We start from the raw sequence: 26,440 nt of genomic DNA, 5'->3' as shown, positions 1-26,440 counted from the left end.
TGGAGTCCCTCAAGGCTCCTGTCTAGGCCCCCTGCTCTTCACCATCTATGCGGGTAAATTGTTTTACATCCTCAAGTCTCACCTATCATCTGCTGATGTATACGCGGACGACATACAGTTGTATCTGTCGTTTAGACCATCTGACACTTCCAGTGAAATTGAAGCTGTGTCTGCCATAGAGGACTGTATTCGTGATGTTAGAGCGTGCCGATGAGGGAGGACAAGTTGATGTTAAGCGACGATAAGACAGAGTTCTTGGTGATTGGCACGCGCCAGCAATCGTCCAAGGTGTCCATCAAGAGCATCAAGGTTTGTCAAGCAGACGTCATCCCGTTATCCTTCGCAAGTAATTCAGGTGCCTGGTTTGACTCTAGTCAAGTGTGGACATATGCCTTTTATTACTTATATAATCTACGTCATATCAGGAAATATCTGTCTAGAGAGACTGCTCCATGCTTTTACTACGACTGAGTAGATTATTGGACTATTGCAATAGTCTCCTCTATGGAGTCCCGGACTATCAAATAAAAAAGTCACGGGTAATAAATGCTAGCGCGAGGTTTTCTTATGCAACAAAATTTTCTCATATAACACCTATACTTCCGGAACTCCACTGGTTGCCAGTACGCATGCGCATAGAATTTAAGATTCCTTTAATAACTTTTAAGATTATTTAAGGATTAGCGCCTAATTATCACAAGGATTTGGTTTCAGTCTTGCATGATAACAGTGTCTTTTTAACTAGACCGCAGTTCCCCACTAAGAAAACCATGGGTAATCGATCCTTCATGGTTGCAGCCCTAGCGTTATGGAACAATTTACCATTGTCTGCCAGACAAAAGACCAATTAAGACGAATTTATTTAGTAAAGTTTTTAATTAGTAGTGAAATTTTAGATTTATAGTACGTATATGCTTTTAATAGGATTATCAACTCACTTAACTAACTCCCCAGAGAAAGTCTCTAACTCGGGCGTAATGCAAGTTGGCATAAGTGGTAATTGTCTCATTTATATGACTTGTAAATCAAGACATATGTGATCTGGAATCCACAAAACTTATGTAGTTAAAAATCTTTTTAACAATGATTATTTTATTCACGACTTAAGTCAGCTACGATGGAGTGATGTTTCTATGCATAAAATGATCTAAATGAAATGTGGAATGTGTGGAAACACCATTTAATGAGTGTTATTGATAAAGACGCGCCTGTAAAGACTAAGAGAATTGGCAACAAAAGGTCCCCCTGGATTTCTAGACATTTAATGTCCAAAATGTATAAGAGGGACTTTTTGAAAAGAAAGCACTCACAAACAAACGATCACAAGATCTGGGAAGAAAAAAAAGATAGAAACGAGGTAAACAACTCTATTAAGCTAGCAAAACTTAGATATTTCACTGACAATCTTGATGCAAAGAAGAAAAATCCATGAAAAACGTGGAAACTCATTAAGCCTGGTTCACATATGATCGCAGACGATCGCTGGCGATCGAGTGCGATTATATGTGAACAGCTCTGCGATCGCCTGTGATCGTCTGAGATCGTCTGCGATCGCAGGAATAGAATCGGGTTCTATTCCTGCGATCGGTTGCGATCGTTTGCGATTATATGTGAATAGAATTCTGCGATCGTGAGATTGGAAGGTGTCCCACAATGCTCAGTTTTCAATAAAACACGTGTATATTTTTGATTTTCACAAGCGAAAAAGCATTTCTTTTTAGTTTTTTTTTTTAGATATAACTGGTATAAAAGTATCAACACACGGTTATATATGCTAATTTACGTTTGTAAGCCATATAGGCAAGTAAACAACTGTCGTTTGGGGGTATATTTTAAGATTGCACGTCCTGTTCTTCATAGTGATGACTCCACTGATGAAGTATTCATGATCATTAAGTCGAACGTTTCTTTTTTGATTTGCCAGCGATTATTTTTTTAAGTCCACGTTGAATCTGCATCGTACTTTGTTTTACTGCTGAGTGATAATTCGCGGACTCAGGTGTCAACAAAACGCCGGCGATCGGCTGCGATCATATGTGAACAGTTCGATTTGAGATCCTCGGTTGAGTGGATTCTGCGATCGAGCGATCGAGAGCGATCGTCTGCGATCATGTGAACCAGGCTTTAATGAGTTACAAAATCGTTAACGGAAAGTAACTAATATATCCGGAATAAAAAATAGATGATCAAACCCTCAACTGGGCACCCGACATTGCTGAGGCGTTTAACACACATTTTAATAGTATTGGTCATTGTGTTTATGCAGATATTCTGCCGAACCTGTCCCGAAGTTAACCTTATATACAGTATGGAATGTCCGAGAGCGTTGTTGTCGCGGACCAATATCGAACTAATTATGTCTAGGGGGATGGGTTATTAAGATTTGATGCTGATTTTTTGTAAGCGCAACCTGACTCACTGCTGTTGCAATGTTGGGCACACGGGGAAATTGTACTTTTACAGTAGCATTCAACCTGCAACCACTCCACCGTGAGTTCTCTACCTAAACAAAACCAAAATTCTGTCTGTGCTATTCTATACTGATTATTTGAAAGTGATTCACCACACATTGGACATCTTGCAATAAATTTGATAGTTATGCTTGAACAATCTTTGCATATAATGGCTTGTCCTTCATTCTGTATTGAATTGATTTTGGCTTTGATTCTTTCTCAATTCTAATTTCAAGATTGATAACTAAATCCCCCTGTCAAAAAAAGATGAATGCTAATATAAATACCAATCCAATATTGACCAAGGGCGTGTCTAGGCTGTTTAAAGCATAGGGTGGCAGGATACATACTAAGTTGCGCTACATTGTTACTTCACATAATAATGACAACAAAGAGGGATACGTAGAAGGCTATATTATATGAATAATAAAACTATAATATAACATTTAGAAAGCAAAAAGAGGTAAAAGTGATGCCGACTCCCTTGAATGTGAGAACAGTACGAGTAAGAGGATACCTTAAGTCGCTGAAGATCCCTTATCCTGATGGCTTGGTTGGAACGAAATCGATCTGGCAGCGTTGGCTCCTTTTCAGTAATTTGCTCCATTACACAGCCGTTACATTCCTTAATCAAACAACATTGAGAATCATTGGAATGTTAGTTGACATATATTGATAACTGTGGCGATGCCTCAAACATTACTGACAAGTTTTATACATTTTTCTGGAGGAATGCGTCCAAGAGAATACTTTTCATTATACGTTGCATTATTATTCGTATATCTTGACCTTATTCTTACAGTGTGAAATACGCGGCCGGGATATTCTATAAAAATTCGTTTAGAAATGTTATTCATCTTGTCTTCATTCAAGTGTGTATGATAAGACTGACAGATTTTGTTGTTGTTCGCTGATTTTTCTACGTAAATCCGACGAATTATCTTGGATGCCGTAAATGAATCATTTTTAGTTCGTTATATTTTTTATGCTTCTTGTGTTCATTTATAGTAAGTACAGGAGACTATTTTTTTATCTCATGCATGCAACCTGCATAGATCTTTCCTTGATTCTTTTGATAAAAATAGTCCAAAGGTAAAGCCATGTGCTAGTGTGAGCATGCTCAGTGCTAGACATTATTCCACTCGACATAAATGCTGATTCGCTGAAATGCTGATTCGCTGAAATGCTGATTCGCTGAAATGCTGATTCGCTGAAATGCTGATTCGCTGAAATGCTGATAGGAACTAGTCCGAAAGTAAACGCGCAACGTTCGTAAGCAGATAGACTATTGATAAACGTTTAATTATCGATCTGCTAACATCTTAGTGAGCGAGTGACACATTTGCATATTCAGACCCCTCACAATATCTCGTTTCCACGCTTCGCGTATCCACGAGCGAAAAAAAAGCGTACGCGCCTATTGGCGGAAAATGGTACCTTGCCCTTCCCCCTCCCTCCTCTCCTCTACATGACCTAGAAAACCTCGATACGTTAGTGAGCTATAATATCAAACGTTTTACCTTTTGGTCTAATGTGAAGTTGACAAATGCTTCGCTTCCTTCTTGAACACGTGCTTTGACCAGTAATACGTTTGAAAACTCTGCATAAAACATAAGGTCTACGACGCAACCATCTTCATTAAAAACTTCAATGGGCGTTTCTGGAATTTCTTTAGAAATGAAGGAAGAAAAGAAAAGGAAAAAAAAAAAAAAAAAAAAAAAAAAAAAAAAAGTTACCATTTTCCTAGAAATAGAATAACCAATAAAAGATAAAATATTTGATGATTACCATGTGCAGCTTTCCAGCCATCAGTACTGTTTATTATTGCATTGGGATTTAAGGGGGCTCGAAGTGACAAGGCTTCAGTAAGTGTTGATTGTCTGAAGACTACTTGCTTCTGGTCGTTCTCAGGATCTCGTATATCTTCATCGTCTATATCTTCAAGATAACACGAAAAATCGTACTTTAGCATTGTGATCTCTTTCCTCCGATATATTCAACCTGATAACTGGCCAAAGCATGTCAAGACTTGGTGCATTTACATATACACCTATTTCGAAGATCGTTGTCGCACCAAGAGCCTCAACTAACAAGCCAAGGCTCCAGAGAACGTCGGTACTTTTAATTATAATTGATTTATTCATGGTTCATGCAAGTGGCTATAGCTCTACACTAATTATCATCTTAAGCAGCCTTGCTTGGAGCAATTTGTGAAGTCAATAAATGAAAAGGCACCATGAATAAACTAATTACAGCTAAAAGTACAGGCGTTCTCTGCGGTCTTGGCTTGTTGCTGGAGGCTTTTGGTGCGACAACGATTTCTGAAATAGGTGTATAAGGCAACTAACCGTTTAGGAAAGTCTATTAGAATATTGAATATTACAAAAAAAAAAAAAAAACATGTGTCGCTTAGTTTCCTTTTTCTCCTTGCATGATAATCTTCAAATTTCCCAATCTAGTAAAAATCATTAGTAGTTGATATAATTCAAACTTCCCAGTGTTTTAGGCCTTTTTACCTCGGCTAACATCTCTTAGAACGGCATCAACATCGTCCTCTTTTCCCAGGTTCTTCAAAAGATAGATAGCAAAATAGCCATTTGTTTTGGCCTCATTTTCGAAAACAGGTTTTCTTGAACAGCTTAAACAAACAAGAACAATAATGATAACAACAAAGTAAGGTGGATTGATCGTAGCTTGACCTCGGAGGAAAGAGGCTGCTGAGGGGGACCTTGAAGAATGTGTAGGATTCATGAACATTCTGTTATCGAGCATACTTACCAACCAAAAGCGATGATAACATTCTTTTTTTCAATATTTAAACCAGGATCCGGTCGTGGAGTTTCTGTTCTTGATGGCCTGGTAAGAGTAAGAAGCTGGACCATTTATTAACAGAAAGCGTTCATGAAAAAATGGTATAAACTACCAGGACAAGTAAAAAGTAGTTACAGAAAACAAATAGTTAATATATTCCCAGTCAACTCGTTTTTGATTCATTCCCTTAGTTATGCCTGACTTCAGTTACCATATTTTCAACCATGAATACACTTACCTAGTTCTGCAACTGTCCAAGAGAATAACATTGAGTTTCGCTTGACTACTTTGCATAGGTTGAATGACTTCTGATGCACTTAAGTTCTCCTTGGTGTCGTACGTGTTAGAAGCATCAACTGGCATTAAGTAACTTTGATTCCCATCTTCAAAACCATGACCAGCAAAATAGAAAAGAGCATACATGTCTTTGTCAAGCAATTTACAGAATTGTTGTACGGCAAATCTCATCTCTGCTAACGTTAGATCAACGAGAGATACGACCTAAAACAAAGAGAAAATTGTTGGTCTTACGAAAAAAAAAAATCTTAAACAAGCCAGTTATATTTTAAACCGAAGAGATGTTAGATTACATTTATCCATGGCGGGTGATTACTGAGGTTGGTCAGCCGATGCTTTACATATCGTCTTTTAAACGGTTATTTTTATATATAGGCAACAAATACGAATAGTCCAAACGCCTGGGATCTGTTATGAATCATGCCTTCTTTGACAATTTCCTTATTTTTTGACTAAAATATACTGTACGTGCCTACAAGAAGCAAAAATATGGAAAGGAAGAATAAAAACAATTTCATTTTACCGCCATTTTTGCTTTGTTCTTTCAAGCTCATAATTTGTTCTTTGCGCGCCTCGTTCACCACTCAGCTGGCTTGTTCTCAATGGCAAAACCTATACTTACCTTGAAACCAATACTTCTAAGCATACCAGCCAAATCACAGACATCGTTCGTTGGATGATAAAGTTTGCTTAACTTGCCGTTCTTGTAATCTTTGTTACCAATGAGCAGAGCAATTTTGTCGGAAACTGATGCCAGAAAAGAAACATAAGCCTAAATACAGAGGACAGATTAAACATTCCTGCGCCAAGATATGGCGTTAATGTTCGATTGTTTAACGGGTTATGCTTCGAGAAGAAAAGACTCATGGTGGAAACACTAGTAAAATGGGAACCATGATGACGTTAATGGACGAAAGCTCTCCTTGAGTTTAGTGTTAGAGTAACCTTTAAAATATTGCAATAACAAAAAACAATGAGTGTGCAAAATCGCTGTGCATAAACGATTCCCAGAAGGTCATCGAAGTCACAATCATTGGAAATCCTATAATATATTGTAAAAGTGTTCACTCATGTAATTACCTCCACGTTCAACTCCTCGAGTCGTTGTTGGTGATAGTGCTAAGCGCGGTAAAGAAAAAAAGTAATAATTTTAGTATGATGATGATGATGATGATGATAATAATAATAGTAATAATAACAATATATAACATTGCACGAACTTTTAAAGTCCATGTGTGAAGCTCGCCTTTGCCAGCCTATGTGACATTGACATAGTTTATGAAGAAATAGAAAACGCGCGCGCGTGCTGTGTGCTGTTATATAGCACGCGAAAATAGGTGGAACACGAGAGAAGTGTTTGGAGAAGCACGACGCGTGGCGGAGGAAATTTAGGCATATCCTTCTATAGTCAACTAAAGACTTTATATTATCGATATTTGTTAGTTTTCACTTATAATATCACTTGCCTAGAAGGATTTTTTGGGGCTCAACCTCCCACCCAGCATATCCTTAAAATCCTACAGATTACATTAATACTTATTGCACAGGTTAATTGGATCATTTATATGCATTCTTGTCAAATTAGTATAATTTCAATGTTATTGGTGATTTCAATGTAGTAATAATGTTACCTGAATGTTTCACAACCAGCACATCAATCACATCTGATACAGTCTGTCCTGAGCTATTTGAAGCAATACAGAAAAACTTTCCTCCATCATCGAGACTCATGTTAGTTTTATTGTATTCTCTCTGTTTAGCTCTTGGGATGGGGCAATCATTCCTGTACCACTGATATTCTGGTGCTGGATCACCCACTGCATCACAGTACAAACACAGCATCCCACCCAACGCTATCTGCGTACACCGAGGTTGTGTCGTGATTAAAGGTTTAGCTATGAAAAAGTAGAAATATATCAGTACACTCACCATAGCATTGTGTAATTGGGAAGGCTGGATCCCTGGGGCCATGGGCAACTTTACCAGATATGCTTTTTGTATCTCTTAGGAGTAAAAATCCGTGTTTTGGTATATTTTATTATGAGGTATAAAATTGAAATTTAGAATGACTGCATTTCTTAATATATTTTGGGGGGGGGGGGGGGTGGGGTATCAAAAAAGGAATAGTCCATCACTTTTTGTATTATTCATTGATTATTATCTTTGATGGAATTGATTAATGAATGGTTAGTTTAAATCACTACAATTTACTTTTCACCATGCAATTGTGAATAAGAAGAAACGGGAATATAGTAGCAATTATTTTTAAGGTTGGTTATAGTTCATGGCCTTCATACTAGCTAGAGGTCCACAATTCAATCTCCATGAGTGTTTGGACTTATATCTGTTCTGTGTGGCTGTGCCTTTAAATGCACTTAATAAGGAGCACTAATAGTTTGAGGGGGTAAAGAATGCACCTTCGAATGCTTCATAATGATCCTGGCTCAGGAGATTTGAGTCATAACCATTCTAGCATTATAACTAAAATATATCACCTTTACCTTTTAGCAGTGGCGTGATTAAGGACTTACCTAGATGGTTTTCTGAATCAGTCAACTCCACTTTGGTCCAATTACTAAATACATACTGGCCAGTAGTGTTAGCCACCCTGCATATGTAGTAACCTTCATCTTCCTGACAAACATCTGACAGCTGAAGAAATGGTTGAGTCTTACCTGTGCGTGTATCAAATTAAAATAATAAAGTATAAAAACTGCATTAATCTCTTTCTAGCTTTAATTGTACAGAAATCTGATTTTAATTTTTGGACTATCAAATCATATGAACAATATTTACAGTAGCTGATGAGTTTGAGGATGATATAGTAACTCGTTAAAAATAACAAAGCTATGATTACAAAATTAATAAGTATGAGGAATAAAACAGATACCAGATGGTTGCCACACAAAGATTTTCCTGTAAGGCAACTTAGCACTTTCATTAATGAGCGCAATGACAGTGTTGATTTTCGATCACGAAATTGTGTTTTGTACATTTTGAAGTGATGTATGCTAGCTCTGATGAGGAAATAAGATAAAAGTCCAAAACGTTGGTCCGAAATTATTGAATATGTATATATTGGTTACAGTCAAACCCTATTAAGCATTCACCCTCGGGCAGAAGCAAAGTAGCCTATTAGTAGTAGTTGACTGCTTAATAGGGGTTTCATAAAATTTGACAGAGTGGTGGCTTTTGTCTAAGGTGCATCTTAATCTTGAGGTATTAACTGCAGAAAAAAACTACACATAAGACATTCATCATGTCAATAATTTTAGATGCTACCAAGGATTGTCAGCAATTGGAGCCAATCAGGGGCAAGATATTAAGTGAAAGGTTAAATGGAGCATAATTTATAACATCACCTGCTAGGGGCTCCTTTCTCTTAAACCACTGATATGATAGTGAGGTAGAAGGAGATGCTTCACAGTGTATTGCAACAGAACTTCCTTTAGGCTGCCGATACAGTTCATTTGGCTGTTTTATTATTTCCAAAGGCACTGATGAAATTGGAAGAAGAAGTCAAATAATAATTAATTAGTATAGACTAGAAGAGATAACTTAGCTAAACTAGTGTGAGCTGCGTCGGTGTTTCTAATGAAACAATATAGACTAGTATTATTTCAATAATAATAATGATGCTGATGATGATAATGATAATACATTTACTTTATCTATCAATCATTAATTTATTAATCAGTCATAACATATCTCTAAGCAATCTTTAATAGTGATCATGACAAGACAAATCTGATCATCCACTACAATTGACCTATAACATTATGACGTCACAGCTTGTTTACATGGGTAAGAATGATAGGAATTTAGGTGAAATTTTCTTTTGTTCGGGATACATTTTAGTTCAACATTTATCTGTTATCACCTTTCCCTGTCTAATTAACCATTTTTTACTGTGATTTAATTCGTTTTGCTTCTATTTTGCCCCCTCTGGCGACCATGATCCTTAGCGTTAAAACAATAGATTGCTTTGATGTGACGTCACAGTGTTGTAGGGCAATTATTATTCATACACAAACTTTATGAACCTACTCTGTTGAAACAATGTCAGCAATGCTTGTAGCTGATGGCTTTGTGTCCTTGAGTGCAGCTGACTTATCCACCTTACTAGCTGTGGCACAGTTATTCCCCTAATTGCTAAGTCAGTGAGCAAAGCTCTAGTTGGGCTTCCATGGGGTTGTAGAATGGTCATTGCAAAACTTTCAATTTGACTGCGCTGATATACAACTGTAGGTGACATCAATTGTATCAGTGCACGCCAGTTGCCATTAGATGAGTTTCGACTGTCAAGAGCAGTGGCAAGTTCTTTTTTTATGTTTGGCGGTAGGTCGTCAATTTTATTGTTTTGGTAAGCCATAGTGAACCATAAATAAGTCAATTCAATAATAATTCACCTCCTGAAAAATAAGTTGAAGCGATGTATTTAGAGAGCACTCACTTTTTACCAGGGAGGGGTCATTAAAACAATCAGGGTCAAGAGTCGGGGCTATGCTAACGATTCCAATGTTCAACACTGCTTTACAAGGTATGAATATAAAAACTATGTACATAAATGCTCAAAAATATACTTGTAAACAATAAATTCTATTTAAAACACTCATTAATAATTCATAAGCTTATGGTCCAATTGGAGCCACCATACTCATCACGTGCATGAACCTTTATACCCGATAAAGTCCTCTTCATTAGTATTCAAGTGATTTTATATAAAGACCACTCGAATACTATGAGGATGACTTCATCAGGGATGAAGTATGCATCCAAGTTTAGATGAAGACATAGAGCTTCATCAAGGTCATAGTCAACCCTAATGATCTTTGACTAACGTGCCTGTCTTTGCCTTGGCACACAATATCCAACGTGTGGGAGCTTCTATTGAATCTGGTTGCGCATGCCCGTGACGTTACCCTGCGAGCAGAGTCTCCTTTTAACTCCTCTCTCGCCCGTAGAGGAGTTAAAAGGAGACTCTGCTCGCAGGGTACCGTGATGTCAAATCTCTATCGAAGTATAAAAATCCATGTTCGTGACGTGTATGGTGACTCCAGTTGAACCAAAATCTTATAAATTGTTCATGAGTGTTTTAAGCAGTTCAAAAAACTCGTAGATCGTGTTTTATCAGGTATGAAAGCACTCGGCTACGCCTCGTGCTTTTATACCTGATAAAACACTCCTACTCGTTTTTTAAACAGTACATACAATGTGTATTATATAAATTTTATATACAATGTATAGGCAGTGTAAACTCTAGGGTGAAAATATTTAAAAAAAAATTAAAATTAAATTTGAAGATAACTAACAGGTAATTATCAAAAACAAAGTAAGAAAACTATAAAACACTCACAAAAATTATTTGGTGGTAACTAGTAGAGTACTAGCATGGACTGTGTCGGTGTTTCTCAATAAAACAGTAGGAACTAGCTTGTAGATAAATTGGATCACTGTAAAAAGCTTTGTGAAACTGACGTTTCAGATGTTAGTCCTTTCGTTGGAGTAAGCGAAAAAAATTACGTTGATCAATCTTAATCAGGATATGCTTGTTTGAAGAGCCAGGTCTTAAGTAAGCTTTTAAAAGAAAAAAGAGAAGTACATGACTGGATGTTGATAGGGAGAGTACTATTCCACAGCTCAGGGGCTGCGCAAGAAAAGGTTCTCTTATCACAGGAAATTGGATCGTTAGAGGGCTTTGACAGAAGATTAAGACCAGTACATCGTAAAGTCCTTGTAGGTTTATATGGTGTAAGCAGATCAGAAAGATAAGAAGGAGCACAGTTATTAAGAGATTTAAAGGTGAGTAATAAGATCTTGTATTGGACACGTTGTTCTATGGGTAGCCAATGAAGGCTATATGCAGAAAAGGAGTAATATGCTCAGATTTATGAGAAAAGGTGAGTACCCTGGCTGCAGTGCTCTGTACAAGCTATAACTTTTAAAGAGATGATTTTGACAGGCCATAAAGGAGGGAGTTACAGAAGTCCAATTTAGAAGAGATGAGTGTGTGAATAAGACTGTTATAGTGTCTCACAGGCCCTAACACTGATGTGTTTTCTGATCATAGAGATGTTCCTTAAATGAAAAACTAAGATTTACAAATGGAGGAAATATATTGATTGAGAGATATATCTTCATAAAGTATAACACCAATAAAATATTGCATGCTTTCGCAGAAAGTGAGATGTCATGACCTGCGATATTTACAGAGTTGATAGAGGGTCTAGGACAAAAAGAAGATGATAGTAATACGATTTCGGTTTTGCCGCCATTTATCTTAAGACTTTTCTGCAACATCCACTTGTCTATATCGTGCACACAGGCTTCAAATGTAGGCTTTGCATTGTCCAGCTGAGAAGTACATGATGTTGAAAATGTAATATATAGCTGAGAATCATAAGCCTATAGGTCAGTGAAAGTTAATGTTAATAGCTACAAACATTATCCGTGATTGGTGCAGTATACAACATGAACAGAGCAAGCCCTAGAATGGAGCCTTGTGGCACTCCACAGTTGAAGCTACAAGAATTTGATTAACCACCCTCAACAGCAACGACATAGCACACAATACTCAACTATGTCAGTGTGCACCTACCATTCCTGGATGCATGCTTGTGCATGCTAATTAACCAATCAGTGTACACGTTATATTGTGGCTACTGTATGTCATAACTGTTATTATTGTTACAACAAATGTCGCATTGGGCAATCCTATATTCTCTTAGGTGATTATTGAGAAATAATCTGAAGTTTGCGATCAATCAGTACAATCACATGATTTTCTATAATCACATGGGTAATGATACTAATGACACTTGATTTTCAGCCAGTTAGTCCTAATTTGAGCATCTTAAGTAGTAGATTAGCTTACATTTAGCAAATTATTTGACACTCTACCAATAAACCATTGCTGTTGGTTGTGCAATACAAGATTGAAGCTGTTTCAGCCTATTTATTAATTCAAAACATATCAAGACAAAACTAGGAAACATTAATTTCTGGTTTCGATTCATTTTTTGGTGCTTATATATAATAAGCTACCCGGGAAGCTAGCCTATATGATTTGTTCTAGCTATAATATAAGCTTAACTTATCAAAATATAAAAATGAATAAAAACATTAACACCTTATAGCAAAAATATATTTGAGCTTAACCAGTAACAAGCTTATAGACTTCGTAATATTTCTTGATCATAGGGTCTGTATGAGGAACTTTTCCATGACTAGTGCACTCACCATTTTAGATGAAGTCCTCACTTGTAAAATAGTAAGTAAGTTTCATATGTATTGATGACTTTTAATAGGATCGCTGTATATCTTCTATGCGCTGAGCTAACGTTTTGGTGAGGAAGTCACTTAGTTTACGTGGTTCTATCTCTGCACTTTTCACTTTCATATTTCTCCCGGGGATATTTTGAACGGTGTATTTTTGTTCAGAGGTCATCCTCCTTCAGTCATGCACATATCTTCTATGGGGGACACCCTAGGGTACATCTGGCAAGATTACGATTACAAAAAACTTCTCAGATTATTTCCAAAATGTAATCAAAATTTGTGAAATACTCAGGTTTATTAAAAATTTTCGCACTGTTGGTTTCTATAATTATGATATCCTCTTCAAATTTCATTGAAAGTGTGCAATACTTATTTCCCTGGGGAGTACCGATAGATGCCGGTTGTCAATTGTCTGTTCCCCACAAGGGAATTCTACGAACGACTTCCTGCTTTTGGAAAAGGGAAATTTCCCTGTCATCAGAGTGCATTTGTGGAATGATTTAAGCTTCCTTTAATACGTCAGAAATATAAAGAATCCTTATTTTGGTGTATTCTTCAACTGTAAGTCGATGGTTTGTATTTTTTTCAAAAGTCATCATTCCTTGGATGTTCTTCGGTAAAAGTAAGCGTTAAGCAATTCGTTTTGTGCACAAGTACGGTCTACAACCCGACTACAAGTAAGTAAGCTTACTTTCGTACCATCTATGCACTTTACTTACTTTGAACACGTTTTTATGACTCATCTTACGATTCTATTGATATTTTAACTTAACTTAACCACTATAATCAAGCACATCTTGGCCTTTAATACGCATGACGGCCTGTATTTGAAGGACGTTCGTGGGCAAATGAAGTTGCATTCAATATTTTAACTTGGCATAAACATACCCCATATGTCTTGTTCAAAAATGAAATAAAACATGAGGTTCACCGAATTCGTTATTTTTTCTTTGCTTAACGATGAGGAAATATGGTATTCGTGCGCTATAATATTTTATAGAGTTAAAATAAGGTATCAAAGAAACGCTTCGAAGAAAAATAAAAAACTTCAAAGAAATGCAGAAAATTAACAAATTATTGGCCATTAAATATGACTTTCTTTGACATTTCTGAAATAAAAGCATGAAAGTAAGTGATAAGGATTTATATATAGTCAAGCTTAAGGTTTGCCAGATGCATGATAAACAACACAGTAGGCCAAGGCATACATAGAGCATGGCTGTGACATGGCAAGGCATACACCAGACCAATCACTTTGCATGAGAATTTATTCTCCATCCAATCGAATACCCAGCATAAACACGGCACGGACATGGTTACGACAAGGTCACGGCACTGTCAGAACAATCACATTGAATTGCGTGAGAAAAAAATCAGCCAATTAAAATTCTAAAAACTCACGGTCAAGGCACGGCACGCTTAGGACACTGGGCTTTTCACAGTCATGCGAAAACTGCTCTAAGAACAATCACATTGCACAAAAATCTACTCTCCATTCAATCAAATACTTTAAACGTGCCATAAACACTGCATGGACATGGTCACACCAATTACAGTGCAACTACTAAACAGGGCCACATAGTCAGCCAGAACCAATCTTGTAGAATGAAAACAATACATTCCAACTTTGGGTAGTGGAGCCAATCAGACACCAGCAGAAAACAATAGCATTTCCACATATCTTTTATTACCAAAAGAAAATGAGGATTCGTTGGCTATCTAGTTGTTTGCAAGTAACTCAGGGTCAAATTACCATACTCTTGCCGTCTAGGTTTCTTATTGGCCCAAGTACCCAGAGTTGGAATGCATTGTTTTCATTCTACATTTTTATTGGTTCTCTTGTCTAATCCTGTCTAACTGGTCTAAGTGGCATTGTGTATAGTAATTACACAGTAAGGTCACCGTAGTACCAGACCAATTATGAAAAAAAACAGCCAATCAATTAATCAAAATTCTAGAAAACATGATGGCATCTGTTCAACTCAAATGGTAACCCTCATCCAACAGACTTCAGAGCAATATAAAGTATAAACTTTATTTCTATTAGATTAACCCCTTCAAACAGGCTATCCAGTTTTTATTTACATATAAACGATAATGTGAAATAAATATAGATTAAAAAAACTTTTCCATACCTTTTTTTCATATCAGATAAGCAATCATGTCTAATGATGACAAGCAAAAACGTCTGAATGATCAGATACGAAAACTGCCATATTCAATTATACAAAAGCTGGCTCAATTTCTTGATGACCCTGATGATAACACCATGAACTGGAAGGCTCTCATAGCTGCGATGCCTGATGACACCTACACAAAACAACAGGTTAGAAATACAGCTAGCAAGCAATAAGCTGCTAGTTTATATGTAATTATGGGTGGCGTCAGTTTACTGCTCACCTTTCATAGCTGTGGTCCAGGTTTTAGTCCAGGCTCAAACTGAATCATATGTGAGTCAATACTTAAGCAGCCTAAGACTATGATAAGCCATATGTCAGCCCCATTTGAATCAAAATCAACCAAATTTTGTAGTATTACAGTACTCTAGCTGTTCTTCAAAAGTATCTTTAGAGATAAGTTGTCATAGGCAACAGTCTTGGTTCCGGGGGGGGGGGGGGGGTGGGGGGTACTCCCATATATGGACTATACGGGGATGATCCGCTGAACAGGGTATGGCTTTTTGAGCTTCTTGTCGTAAACAGGGTATGCAATTTCGCTCAAGTTCCAAGTTCTTCCTGAATTTCCTGTCATATTCAGGGTTTCTACTTTCGTATTGACCGAAACTGGTTATTATGGTCATAAAAAAATGATATGCGAGATTATTAATTATATCTTTTGTCATGAACAGGGTACCCCTTTCAGAATCCCTGCGGAACACCCCTACCCAAATCCTGGCAGAGTACCCCCCCGGGTCTTGGTTCCAGGCTAACCCTACCTAAAATTCACGTTTTTGATATTTCTACCTTAACGAGAGTTTTTACGCTAGTTTAAAATATCTGTTTTAGTGATAGAAAAATTTAGTCACTTTTCTCCTCAAGTCATAAAATAACAAAGCAATCGCTTAAAAGTGAAAATTGTTATTATGGGCCTGGACACCAGTTAGTTGCTACAGCAACCAGTTTGTAGTTGTTCATGTTTTATTATTTAAATACAAGACACAGTATACTGCAAAGTTTGAATGACATTCATCAAACACTCCCAGAGATATGTGCTGAAATCTGTGTTGAAGGAAACTGTGAGTTGAGATGTTATCATCAACCTCCTAATTAGCATAAACTTATTGAAATCTCTCAAACCAAAAATGCTAACAAGAAATTCAAAACCCTAGGTAAATCAGTTTGACAGAGCTGGAATGAACAGAGGTGGTAGCTCAACTGAAGCATTGCTGCAAGATATGGGTCACAAATGTAAAACTGTCAAACAGCTAGTCGCTTATCTGGAGGCTATTGGACACATGGAAGCACTTGAACTTCTGAAACCTGATGGTAAGTCCTAGGCAGCAGAGCTTGGGTGTCCAACCACCCCTACTTTTTTGGTATAAATTTAACTTCACATTTTGTGATAAACGTGATGTAGTTACACATACATGTAATGTACATGGACAACGTAGACAAAAAATCTTAGCAAAAAGTTCGTCTATTTTGATTCTTTTGACTAAAACAGTTAGTACATTGTTTATTAGAGAGAGCAAAAATGTTTTCAGTGGCACCGTGCATCGTGCCTTGAGGAAGTCTGACACAAAACTGCAGAAAATTCAGTGAATAAAATATGGTAAAATTTTTGTAAATAGACTAAAGTTTGTGTTCAGGGCAAGTTTGATGTGTGTGCTTTTTACAACAAAACAGATAACAGTTTGGTTGGTGAGGTTTAGCAAGGGTAACTAAAGACGAGGGGGAAATGGAAAAAGAAAATATGAAAGCATGCACAGAACTCCATCATTCACAATAGATCTGAGAAAGGAAAGAATAAAACCTTTTATTCAGTTGCTAATTTTGTGCCATTAATTTGTTTACTCAACGCAGAGGCAGTGGAAATAATTGACCATCCAAAGTCGCAAGTCGTACAGGAAGGCAAGAAAGTAGAAATAGTGTGTAAGGCCATAGGATTCCCACCACCTCAGTTTTTGTGGCTGAAAGATGGAGCTGAGTTTCGACATGGTTGTGATAACAAACTAGTTTTTAAAAGTGTCCAAGTAAGAGACAGCGGAAAATATACATGCATCGTGAGTAATCCATTGGGGACTGAAAAATCCAAGGTTGCTGAACTTCAGGTACATGGAACACCAAAATGTAAGTGCTAAATAAAAAACTCTTTTTGAATAGTGTATTCATTGTGGTCATCGTTGTTACCAGAATATAAAGATTGCCACCGTTTAAAAAGAACATCAAATGCAAAATGCGTTCATCCACTGACTAAGAATGGCATTTATTTGATGCATGTCAGTCGACAAAGTTTGTTGAATCTCGTTCTTCTCGTATATTTTCGATGTGTGTTACTCATTAACATCTCTAAGTATTTTCATTTGTTTAGCTTTCAAAGTGTTGTTTTCCATCGCTTTCGATAGTCAGCCGTAACACTGATCAGCCCAAGTTTTCTTATACCATCGATCGGTTTGAAAATAAATAACTTTTTAAAATGATTTTACTACCTTCTTTTATCAGGTACTCATCCTCCAACGATTGTTGAACATCCACTTTCTGCAGTTATCCCGGTTGGTCAAGACTATGCTTTGGCTTGTCGCGCAAAGGAGACTTGTAACTATCAGTGGTTCAAAGATGGCTTTGAGTAAGTAAAAGTTATTTTATATGGAACCTTCCTATGAAAGAGGGAAAATGTAAACGATTCTTGATAAAACGATAAAAGGTCCAGAGCTGGCTCTCGTTGATGTGAGAAAAGCCGCTTTGGCCGGCTTCGAAATGTTATTAAGTATTAGCATTTATACCAAAGGGCCATTACTTCTAGGCTGGCATAGGCCTGATGTATACCAGACATTAGTTTTCACCCCCAAGATAAAAGAGGTACTATGGCAGCCCCGCCCCTCATTTGTCCACTTGGGGGGGGGGGGGGGGGGGGTAGTGGCACTCAAACTTTTTCTTTCGGATGTTCCAATATTCTTGTGTTCTTGTTAACATTGTGTTATATTTAATTGAAGGCTTTGTGACGAGCGTTCTCAAGAAATAAGATTTTTCCCCTTTAAATATCAAGATGAGGGAAACTACGCGTGTAGAGCATTCAACACTGAAGGCGATGCTTTGTCTAGAATAGCAACTCTGCAGTCTTGTAAGTAAACACTTTACTGATTTGTTCAAATTGGTCAGTATGACCTATAGAGTTTCATATGCCTAGCTTTTTTACTGGACGTAGCGCCGGGGCACTGAGGATATAAAGATGATTTTGCTTTGTTAGTTTTCGTAATAAGAACTTGGCTTTATTTTTTCCAGTTCGGTATCCTAATAATTGTGCGTTCTGATCGGCTGTTTAAATGCGCGGTAATATCTCAGTATCTGCCCGCAGTCCGGTAACCTGACGTCCTCCAAATGCGCGCATGGGATAACGGATTGCTAAACTGAAGTCGAAAAGTAAAGAGGGAATAAATAATTTATTTATCGGCCAGGAAGTCCGGATAGGGAAAAGCTGTGCCCTCGGTCTTTAAAGTATATTCAATACCTCTGACACAGTTTTTCCCTATCCGGACCTTTTGGCCGGTATATAACACAAATGTATTTGGTACAGATACAGATCCATCAGAGGCGATGAGGATCAGAAATCCAGGACGTAAGTAACCATAAGCAGTCTGCGCTGGAGATAAGGGTTGGTAGCTTTTGTTTTACAATGAAATTTGATGGCGACACCTTTTAGCCCCGTTTACGCTAGCGAGTTTTGCGGCGATTTTTGCTGCGATTTTTTTTGGCGATTCTGTCCATAATAAATAATGGTAAAGAATTTCTTGTAAATTTTTTTTCAGGATACCAAGATTTTCTTAGGCGAATGTCTCTTTTGAAGGATGAGACAAAAGATTCTATATTTCCGAAAATTGCCACAAAAATCGCAGCAAAAATCGCCGCAAAGACCGCCAGTGTAAACGGGGCTTTTGAATTCATAAATCGGTCTTTTTACCCCGGCCGGCTATTTTTGAATCTTTGTTGTAGGTCTGTTAGGAAGTACAGTCAGAACATGTGAATGGGCATTCCTTGCTATTGTATAGACCGATCCCGGCTATGCTTGAGTGTCCAACCAGATAAACTCGAATTCATAAGATTTTTTAGTAGCAACGACGTAGCAACAGTAACTAGGGAGGTAGAACAATGAATAATGCGTGATCGGTGTAGAACTTCCTTAATGAATTGACCGCATATCCTAGTCATAAGCCGGCTGTCTTGTACATTTACCTTATCAAACTTATTTAAACTTTTCTTCTAATTTTCAGAAAGACCGCTGGAATTGACTCAAATTGGTAACATATCAGATAATGTTAAATATTATTCTTATTTCCTTATGTATCACCCTTATACTTTCTATATATATACTAGTACTGTTCTAATACTTTGATCCGGTCAATAAATAATCATTGTTGTGGTATTCGTTAAACTAAGTTTTTGGCATTTGAGACGCAGTTGTAAGTCTAAAAACGAATAATGTCTGATCCTGGTAATAACAAAGTTATTTACTTTCATCAAGAGAAAATGAACTAAGAGAAGGAATTCCTCCTATATAGCCTTGTAACCATCATGAGCACAGTTTGATGCTATTTTAAAACCTTCTGCAAGCGCATTTACTGCGCGCGCTCTACGCTGTTTGCTTCCTTTTTTGGGGTTTTCCGCTATTTCGACTCTGCCCTGGATATGAATGTGCACGTCGAAAGCTTGAAAAATACGAAAATTGAAATAGTAATTTGTTCAACTTTCTGGAGTATTTTTGCATTTATTTTCCAAAGCTTTCGACCTACATCGTCATCTTGAGGGCAGATTTGAACATTTGAACATAAGAAAAGCACAAGAAAACGTTAGCAAAACAGCGTAGAGCGCGCGCGTACTATGCGCGTGCAGAAAATCAAACGATAAAATAAATGATATCATTGGATGATATTTTTAGAATAGATTCTAAAAATAGCATCAAAGTGTGCACATGATGGGGCACGGGGATTCCTTCTCTTAGTTCATATTCTCTTGATTTTCATAGTTTACCATTTTCACCATGCATGGCTTGCTTCAAAAAGGTTCGCTTTCCTAACAGGGGTCCCCTCAGAGTAGTTTGTAGCCCAGAACAAACGTACGTCGGTTGCGTAAAACATGATGAACGTTTGTTTATTTAGTACTTAGTGTTTTTTTCGGCATAAAGTTTGGTTTCGTAAACAATAACTCAGTCTGCACTAAAAACTGTCTTGAAAGAATAAGTCCTTAATTAACGTTTTCAACTGGTTACTCCCCAGCTGACGATAAAGTGGCGCTTGTTATTGGTAATCGCGATTATATTAACCTTCCTCGTGGTGAAAGTCCTTTGGTACACACCTGCAGCGATGCCAGAACAATAGCTTCCATTCTGAGACAGAAATGTATGGGCTTCAAAGTCATTTCATTGGTTAGTTGAAATACACAATATGTTTTTAGCGTCGTGTTGCTTAAGCCCAAAGATAATCGAGCCTAAATGTAATATATTTGAATTAAATTAAAAAATTGAATTAAATGAACTTTGTTCATAGAGGATAACACTTGACAGTAATTCAACTGATAAACTCGTGGTCCTCTTTTAACGTCTCTATAGTTAATTAGGGACGGGACCGCCATTAACGTGATCATCCGAGCCACGTGAAGGTCTAACCATTTGCAGATGTAATTACAAAGGTAGCACCTTCTCCTCAGTTATTCTAAGACCATGAGTGTTGGTCCGGCCGAGGCTTAAACCACGACCTCCCGCACAACAGACCGACGCTCTTACCAACTGAGCTAACCGGGTGAATCATTTCCATTTCAGATAAATTTAACGCACAGCGAAATGAACAAGGCCATAGATATTTTTTGCGACCTTTTAGGAGAAAATGTCTATGGATTACTGTATTTCGCCGGTCATGGATTTGAAGACCGAGGTCAAAACTACATTGTTCCTATAGATGCTGAGACGGACTGGACTCCAGATAGAGCTATATGTGTTCAAGAAATCCTACTCAGAATGCACGAAAAAAGAACGTCTTTCCACCTTTTCTTGCTAGACATATGTAGAAAAATGTAAGTAACTCTCATTTGACTCTTTTAGTTCAAAAGTGTCTTATTGTGAATCTTTGTAATTAGAGAGTTTTAGATTGACTTTTTTTTCTCCCCGCAAACGGCAAACGTGACCATGTTTTCATGGTTTTCCTGTATTTTACTTTACCTTTTACAAACCTTCTCACCAAGCGCAAATACTCTTTTGTTTTTCTACTACTTGGACTTTTTTGCGATTTTTTTTCCAGCAATTTAAAAGAATTTTTTACTGGTCAACTGACGTTTCACGTTTGCCGTGAACGTAAATCTAAAACTCTCTATTTTATTATTATTGCCCGTCCCAGGACAGGTGGGGATGGCCGTGTAAAGAGTCTGGGTCTCAGTACTGAATCTTGCTTATTATACATCCCAAATTCACCTTATGATTATATTATCATTATCATTATATATCAATATATTTATAGCTTATTTCAATCATTCTTACGTTTAAGGACGAATACAAAAGATGCTTATCCAGTAACGACTTACCCTTTTCCTCATGAGGCCCAAGTTGTGTATGGTTTTGCAACGTAAGTGAGCGACTTGTTTAGATTGATTGATTGTTGCTAGTGGCAACGGGCATTGTTCATGGACGTAACACTATAAACCACGATTACGCCATATATTAAATATATAAACTTTGTTTCTAGAGGATGACACTTATTTGACAGTAATTCGACTGATAAACTCGTGGACCTCTTTTAACGTCTCTATAGTTAATTAGGGACGGGACCACCATTAATGTAGTGATTCGAGCCACGGTGAAGGTCTAACCATTTGTAGATGTAATTACATAGGCATTACCTTCTCCGTTATTTTAAGACCCTGAGTGTTGGTCTGGCCGAGGCTTGAACCACGACCTCCCGCACGACACTCTTACCAACTGAGCTAACCGGGTGACGCTTATTGCACCTCGATTGCCCGGGGGGAAACTTGATCAAAATGGTACTCGAAATGGTACTTAACCGCAACCCCATTAGCTCAGTTGGTAAGAGTGTCGGTCTGTTGTGCGTAAGGTCGTGGTTCAAACCTCGGCCGGACCAACACTCAGGGTCTTAAAATAACTGAGGAGAAGGTTGCTGCCTTTGTAATTACATCTGCAAATGGTTAGACCTTCAAGTTTTCTCGGACAAGGACTTAAAACCGTAGGCCCCGTCTGTCTTCACTTTATAACCCTGTATAAGACAGGACGTAAAAGATCCACTGAAGACGCTGGTGACGACCATCTTCAGTGCCCGTGCTAAAAAACTCTACAGGGCCCACTGTAATTGGCATAAAAGCTGTTGTGGTGTTCTTGCCCTCATGGGGGAAAAGCTAATGAATTAAAAATTAGGAGTTCATTTTTCGATAACTATTTTTGACCCCGCGAAAAATACCGTTTTGATATCCGGTGCAAATTCGGTCGGGGGGGATTGCAAAATAGCGATAGCCGCATTGCGCTGTTTATGCTACACAGTAGACAGAGTGCGGATCCAGGAATGGTTTCATGGAACCCTTCTTTTATGAGATTTTGTGAAGCCAGTCCTGCTCTTTACGCTCAGTAGAATGAAATTACATACGCCTTTGTGAAGTCGATCGTGAAAGTTTTTCCTGCGTGGAAAATCCTGTATGCACCATTGAGAGCTAATTCTATATGAATTAATCTTCTAGTTTGTCTTGATGCTGATGATACTTTTGTCTTGTCTTTAAAGGAGTCCAGGGCACGAAGCCTATGAACGTAAGAGTGACGCGAATGGAGTGTACATGAAGCACTTGGTGCGCAGTATTATGATCGATAAAAAGGTAGAAGATGTTCTCTCCCTGGTTGCTGCAGGTAAGTGTCGACGATATCTAGTATTGATAAAAACACTACAACATTCGTACGTGTTACAGTTCATAAGTGCAAGTTAATAGTAATCTCTGTGCTATTACAGTTGGAACGCATTGACTCTCACCTCTGGGGTCCTGGGTTCACGGATTGTGAGTGTGAGTAGAGTAGTTTGTTAGGTCTTTCCCTTGATCCGAGGTTTCTATTACTCGGGGTTCTCCTGTTATCTCCTTAAAGCCTAACTTCGATCTGTGACTTAACCGTTCCCAAAGGGTGTTTTCAGCGGAGTGATATATTTTTTAGTTTAATTATTTTCGTTTCCACTCTTTCTCTTAAACATTTTTTCGATAAACTGAGACGCTTTGGTGAAAAAATGAAAGTAATGGGAAAGAACCCCAAACTAAGTCATGATATAGTTTGTTTTATCGTGCCTGACTGACAGACATTGAAGCCGAAGTAGAAGATGATGAATACGTATCCAGAATGCGTCCCCAGTATTACAGTAAAACAGCTCGTGCATACAGCTTGATGGATCCAGTCAGAGAGAATTCGCCGATGTCTCAACAAAGAAGTGAAAAATGGCTTTACATGCATAGTAAGTGGGATTCTTAAAGCCGGCAAGTTAACTAATAGTTGTCAAGTTCAGTAATCGCTGCTCTATTGGCAAATGCCAACAATACAGATGTGCATTACTTCTTTCTCGTTTGTTGCAGAACTCCCACAGAAACAAGTGCTGGAGTATCGAGGTATTAAGCTAGAGATTCGATTTGAACACACAAACTGGCTATCCAATGTTATTTTAGTGTGTTTGCGAGTATTAGACCTTGGAGATGCCACGATGTGTGACGCCAATCTCGCACACCTACAAAAAGTAAGCAATAGTCTCATTATTCCTTCTCTCTTTTGTAAAAGTATTTCGTATCTGGTCAAGATACCATGGTCTCCGGTTGAGAAAAAAACAGGGTCAAGTTGTGCACTGTGGGACCCAGCTGAGCGGTGAACGCGGCGCGCAAAGCATGGGTGGACAAAATGACCGGGCCTAAGCATTTTTGGAGCTTGAAAGAACAAAGCAACCATACTGGCGGGTTCCATATTTCTGCTTCTTGTAGGCACGTATATTTTATATTTTAGTCAAAAGAAAACAGAAGAAAATACGCAAAAGTTGGGTCACAGTAGCCTGGGAACAAGCGGGCCAGCGGTAAAACAGCTGAACGCGCTGTGATTGGCTAAAACAAAATTCACCGCTCAGGTGGACTGTTTTAGGGAAGTATTTCCAAGATGGCGTCAAGTAGTCCCCTAACGCAGTCTCGCAATGAAATGTCATGTTGACCCATTTTTTCCCTCAACCTCATCTCGGAATGGCTAATACTTTAAAGGTTTTTACGCTACCTTTGAATTTGAATGCCATGTTGTTGCCAAAGTGACTGCACTGTAAAGCGAGATTTTGAAAAAGAACGACAATGACAAATATGTATTTTTTCTAATAACAGGAATTTGAGGAATGTCATTTCCACCCTTCCACGACAAATATACTGAGGCATGTTGTTCCGGTAAACAAAAAATACGTAGATAAATCAGTTTATTGTTGAAATTGTTTGAGTTTGTTTCTCTGAAAAGAAAAAGTAATTTGATTTTCCCTCCTCATATATTTCCATCTCTTCCGCCCTTCCTATCTTCTTCATTCTTTTTATCGTTTTGTTAAAGAAATAAATTCAGTGCCAGTTACACTCAGTCTGTGTTTGTAATATGTTTCAGCCTGAAACTGTAGCTCGAACATGGCCTATGAATAACACGCCAGAACGTATAGCCCCCGTTCCTGTGGAGCGAATCAGTGAGATCTATAACATTCAAAGACTCGAGGTAAAACCAACTACGATGTAACTTTTTATTAGCACTACAACCTTTGTTTATCGCTTTACTTCACGGTACAGTAAAATAGACTATCGAAAAGCAGTATAACCCAACTGGATGATCCATTGCAAATTGTGCGTTTTGATCGGCAAAGCCACGAGAGAATTTTATGGATGGTCTGATAGTGGCCCAATTCTACGTTGTTCCTTCCCATTCATTTGAAAGTAAAAACTTCAGTGTATTTTACTAGTTTTTGCTTACAAGTATTAGAATAGAACCCAATAGGCCTGATACCCTGGCCGTAGTATTTTCGGTTTTCAGACCATATGTCATTCCTTAGAGTATCTTTAGCACTTAGAAAACATATGAATATAGTTAGATACAGCTGAAACGAGTCTTATTCTCAGGGAAAAACATGACGCTCAAACGTAAAATATTTATTCAGACCCAGAGTTGAGGTCGTGACATTTAAACCATGACAACTGTGCTTATTTTTTGTTGAACAGAAGAACCTGACGCTGACGATTGAGTTAAAATACGTGATGAAAGGAAGCCAAGAGGAGCAAACAAAATATGAAATCAAAGCTTTCAATCTGAAAGAGTTTGGCATGGCACACGTATTTAGTTAAATGATGTTCACTTTATATCCAAGGCTGCATGTACAAAGTAGCTTTCGAAAACCTGCTGCGATGGTTGCACGTCTGTATTCCTTCATCATATTCACAAATCTCAAGCACTGGCAGTCTTTTGTCAATATTAATTTAAGGAAAGCTATAATTAGACTTTTCTCTCTCTTCAGTTTTTAGTGCTAGATTTCATTCCAAAGAGAATAAAATAGCAAAAATATGGTCAACATGTTAGTTCATGTGACAAAAGAAAGCAAAGGATTCAAAACTCTTTCAGTTGAACCGTACTACTGATATAAACACAATGCTCCTTTTCCACCCCCAATAACAACACGTACACTGTGATAATAACAGTGGCGGATCCAGGGGAGAGGTGCAGGGGGTGCGCACCCCTCTCTGGTTCGACTTTGTCCCCCTACTTCAAAGATTTGACCAGTACAAAATAATATTTTTTCCCTTTGATTCTAAGGGGTGCACCCCTCCCTGGGTTAACTGTGTGTGCTGCAACCCTTCCTGAACAAATTTCTGGATCCGCCCCTGAATAAACAATCCCCTGAACCTATTTGCTAAAGAATAAATAGATTATAATGTTATGAAAATGATACAATTTTCCTTTTTATGTAGATTTTAGGTCTAAAGAATCATTTGAATGTTTTAAGAACCAATTTGCTCATATTTGACTGTATTTTCAATGTGCACGTAAATGCTCCAAGAGCCTGTTTGTTGTGTGCAAAGACAAATAAATATCTTTGGTTTGAGTATCATTCTCTCTGCTTTCTATGAGGGTTTTCCCTTGGTGTCGGCAAGTTTTTGTTGTTCAAGCAATATTGTCTCCAGTTAGTGTTTTCTCAATAGTAAACAAGAAAAGAGATTGACGAGTGTAACGGATATTCTATGGCTTACTTGCCAATGGCATTCACTGACATTTTTATTTCCTCTAAAACGAGCAAAAGATCATCGTCTGCCCAACTCCTTATCAAACCAACTAGCGACCAAGCTGGACTTATTGGAGACAAACCAGGTCTCGTCCAAACTAGCACGTTTTCGAAACACTCATCTCACCCAAAACCCACCGAAGGC

At 37.8% G+C, this 26,440-nt stretch overlaps 2 protein-coding genes across 3 annotated transcripts; one reads left to right on the top strand and one right to left on the bottom strand.

The window, feature by feature from the left end:
• Positions 1-857: 857 nt before the first annotated feature.
• LOC116307520 (mucosa-associated lymphoid tissue lymphoma translocation protein 1 homolog) lies at positions 858-12,972 on the bottom strand. Of its 2 annotated transcripts, XM_031717795.2 has the most exons (15): positions 12,801-12,972; positions 10,918-11,138; positions 9,609-9,973; positions 8,924-9,058; positions 8,093-8,236; positions 7,193-7,456; positions 6,642-6,680; positions 6,184-6,308; positions 5,503-5,765; positions 5,232-5,309; positions 4,970-5,091; positions 4,242-4,391; positions 3,974-4,122; positions 2,971-3,078; positions 858-2,707 (listed from the first exon to the last, which is right to left on the bottom strand). In XM_031717795.2, exons 3-15 carry the CDS (start codon positions 9,931-9,933, stop codon positions 2,597-2,599), a joined length of 2,013 nt encoding a protein of 670 aa, XP_031573655.1. In that variant the 5' UTR covers positions 9,934-9,973; positions 10,918-11,138; positions 12,801-12,972; the 3' UTR covers positions 858-2,596. The 2 variants fall into 2 exon arrangements, with proteins under 2 accessions (XP_031573655.1, XP_031573654.1); XM_031717794.2 differs by lacking the exon at positions 10,918-11,138.
• Positions 12,973-13,279: 307 nt separating this feature from the next.
• LOC116307519 (mucosa-associated lymphoid tissue lymphoma translocation protein 1 homolog) lies at positions 13,280-26,118 on the top strand. The gene is made up of 17 exons (XM_031717793.2): positions 13,280-13,516; positions 14,991-15,165; positions 16,168-16,324; positions 16,862-17,128; positions 17,501-17,624; positions 17,992-18,119; positions 18,573-18,614; positions 19,267-19,293; positions 20,269-20,417; positions 20,811-21,061; positions 21,529-21,606; positions 22,768-22,889; positions 23,326-23,478; positions 23,597-23,754; positions 24,374-24,433; positions 24,639-24,743; positions 25,241-26,118. The coding sequence occupies exons 2-17, from the start codon at positions 15,001-15,003 to the stop codon at positions 25,361-25,363; spliced, it is 2,109 nt and encodes a 702-aa protein (XP_031573653.1). The 5' UTR covers positions 13,280-13,516; positions 14,991-15,000; the 3' UTR covers positions 25,364-26,118.
• Positions 26,119-26,440: the final 322 nt, after the last annotated feature.

The sequence above is a fragment of the Actinia tenebrosa genome, unplaced genomic scaffold (assembly GCF_029948245.1).
Source record: "Actinia tenebrosa isolate PJP-AT-01 unplaced genomic scaffold, QUT_ActTen_1.0 PGA_scaffold5__44_contigs__length_20552954, whole genome shotgun sequence".
In the NCBI taxonomy this organism is placed as follows: domain Eukaryota; kingdom Metazoa; phylum Cnidaria; class Anthozoa; order Actiniaria; family Actiniidae; genus Actinia; species Actinia tenebrosa.
This window is presented reverse-complemented; position numbering and strand designations above follow the sequence as displayed.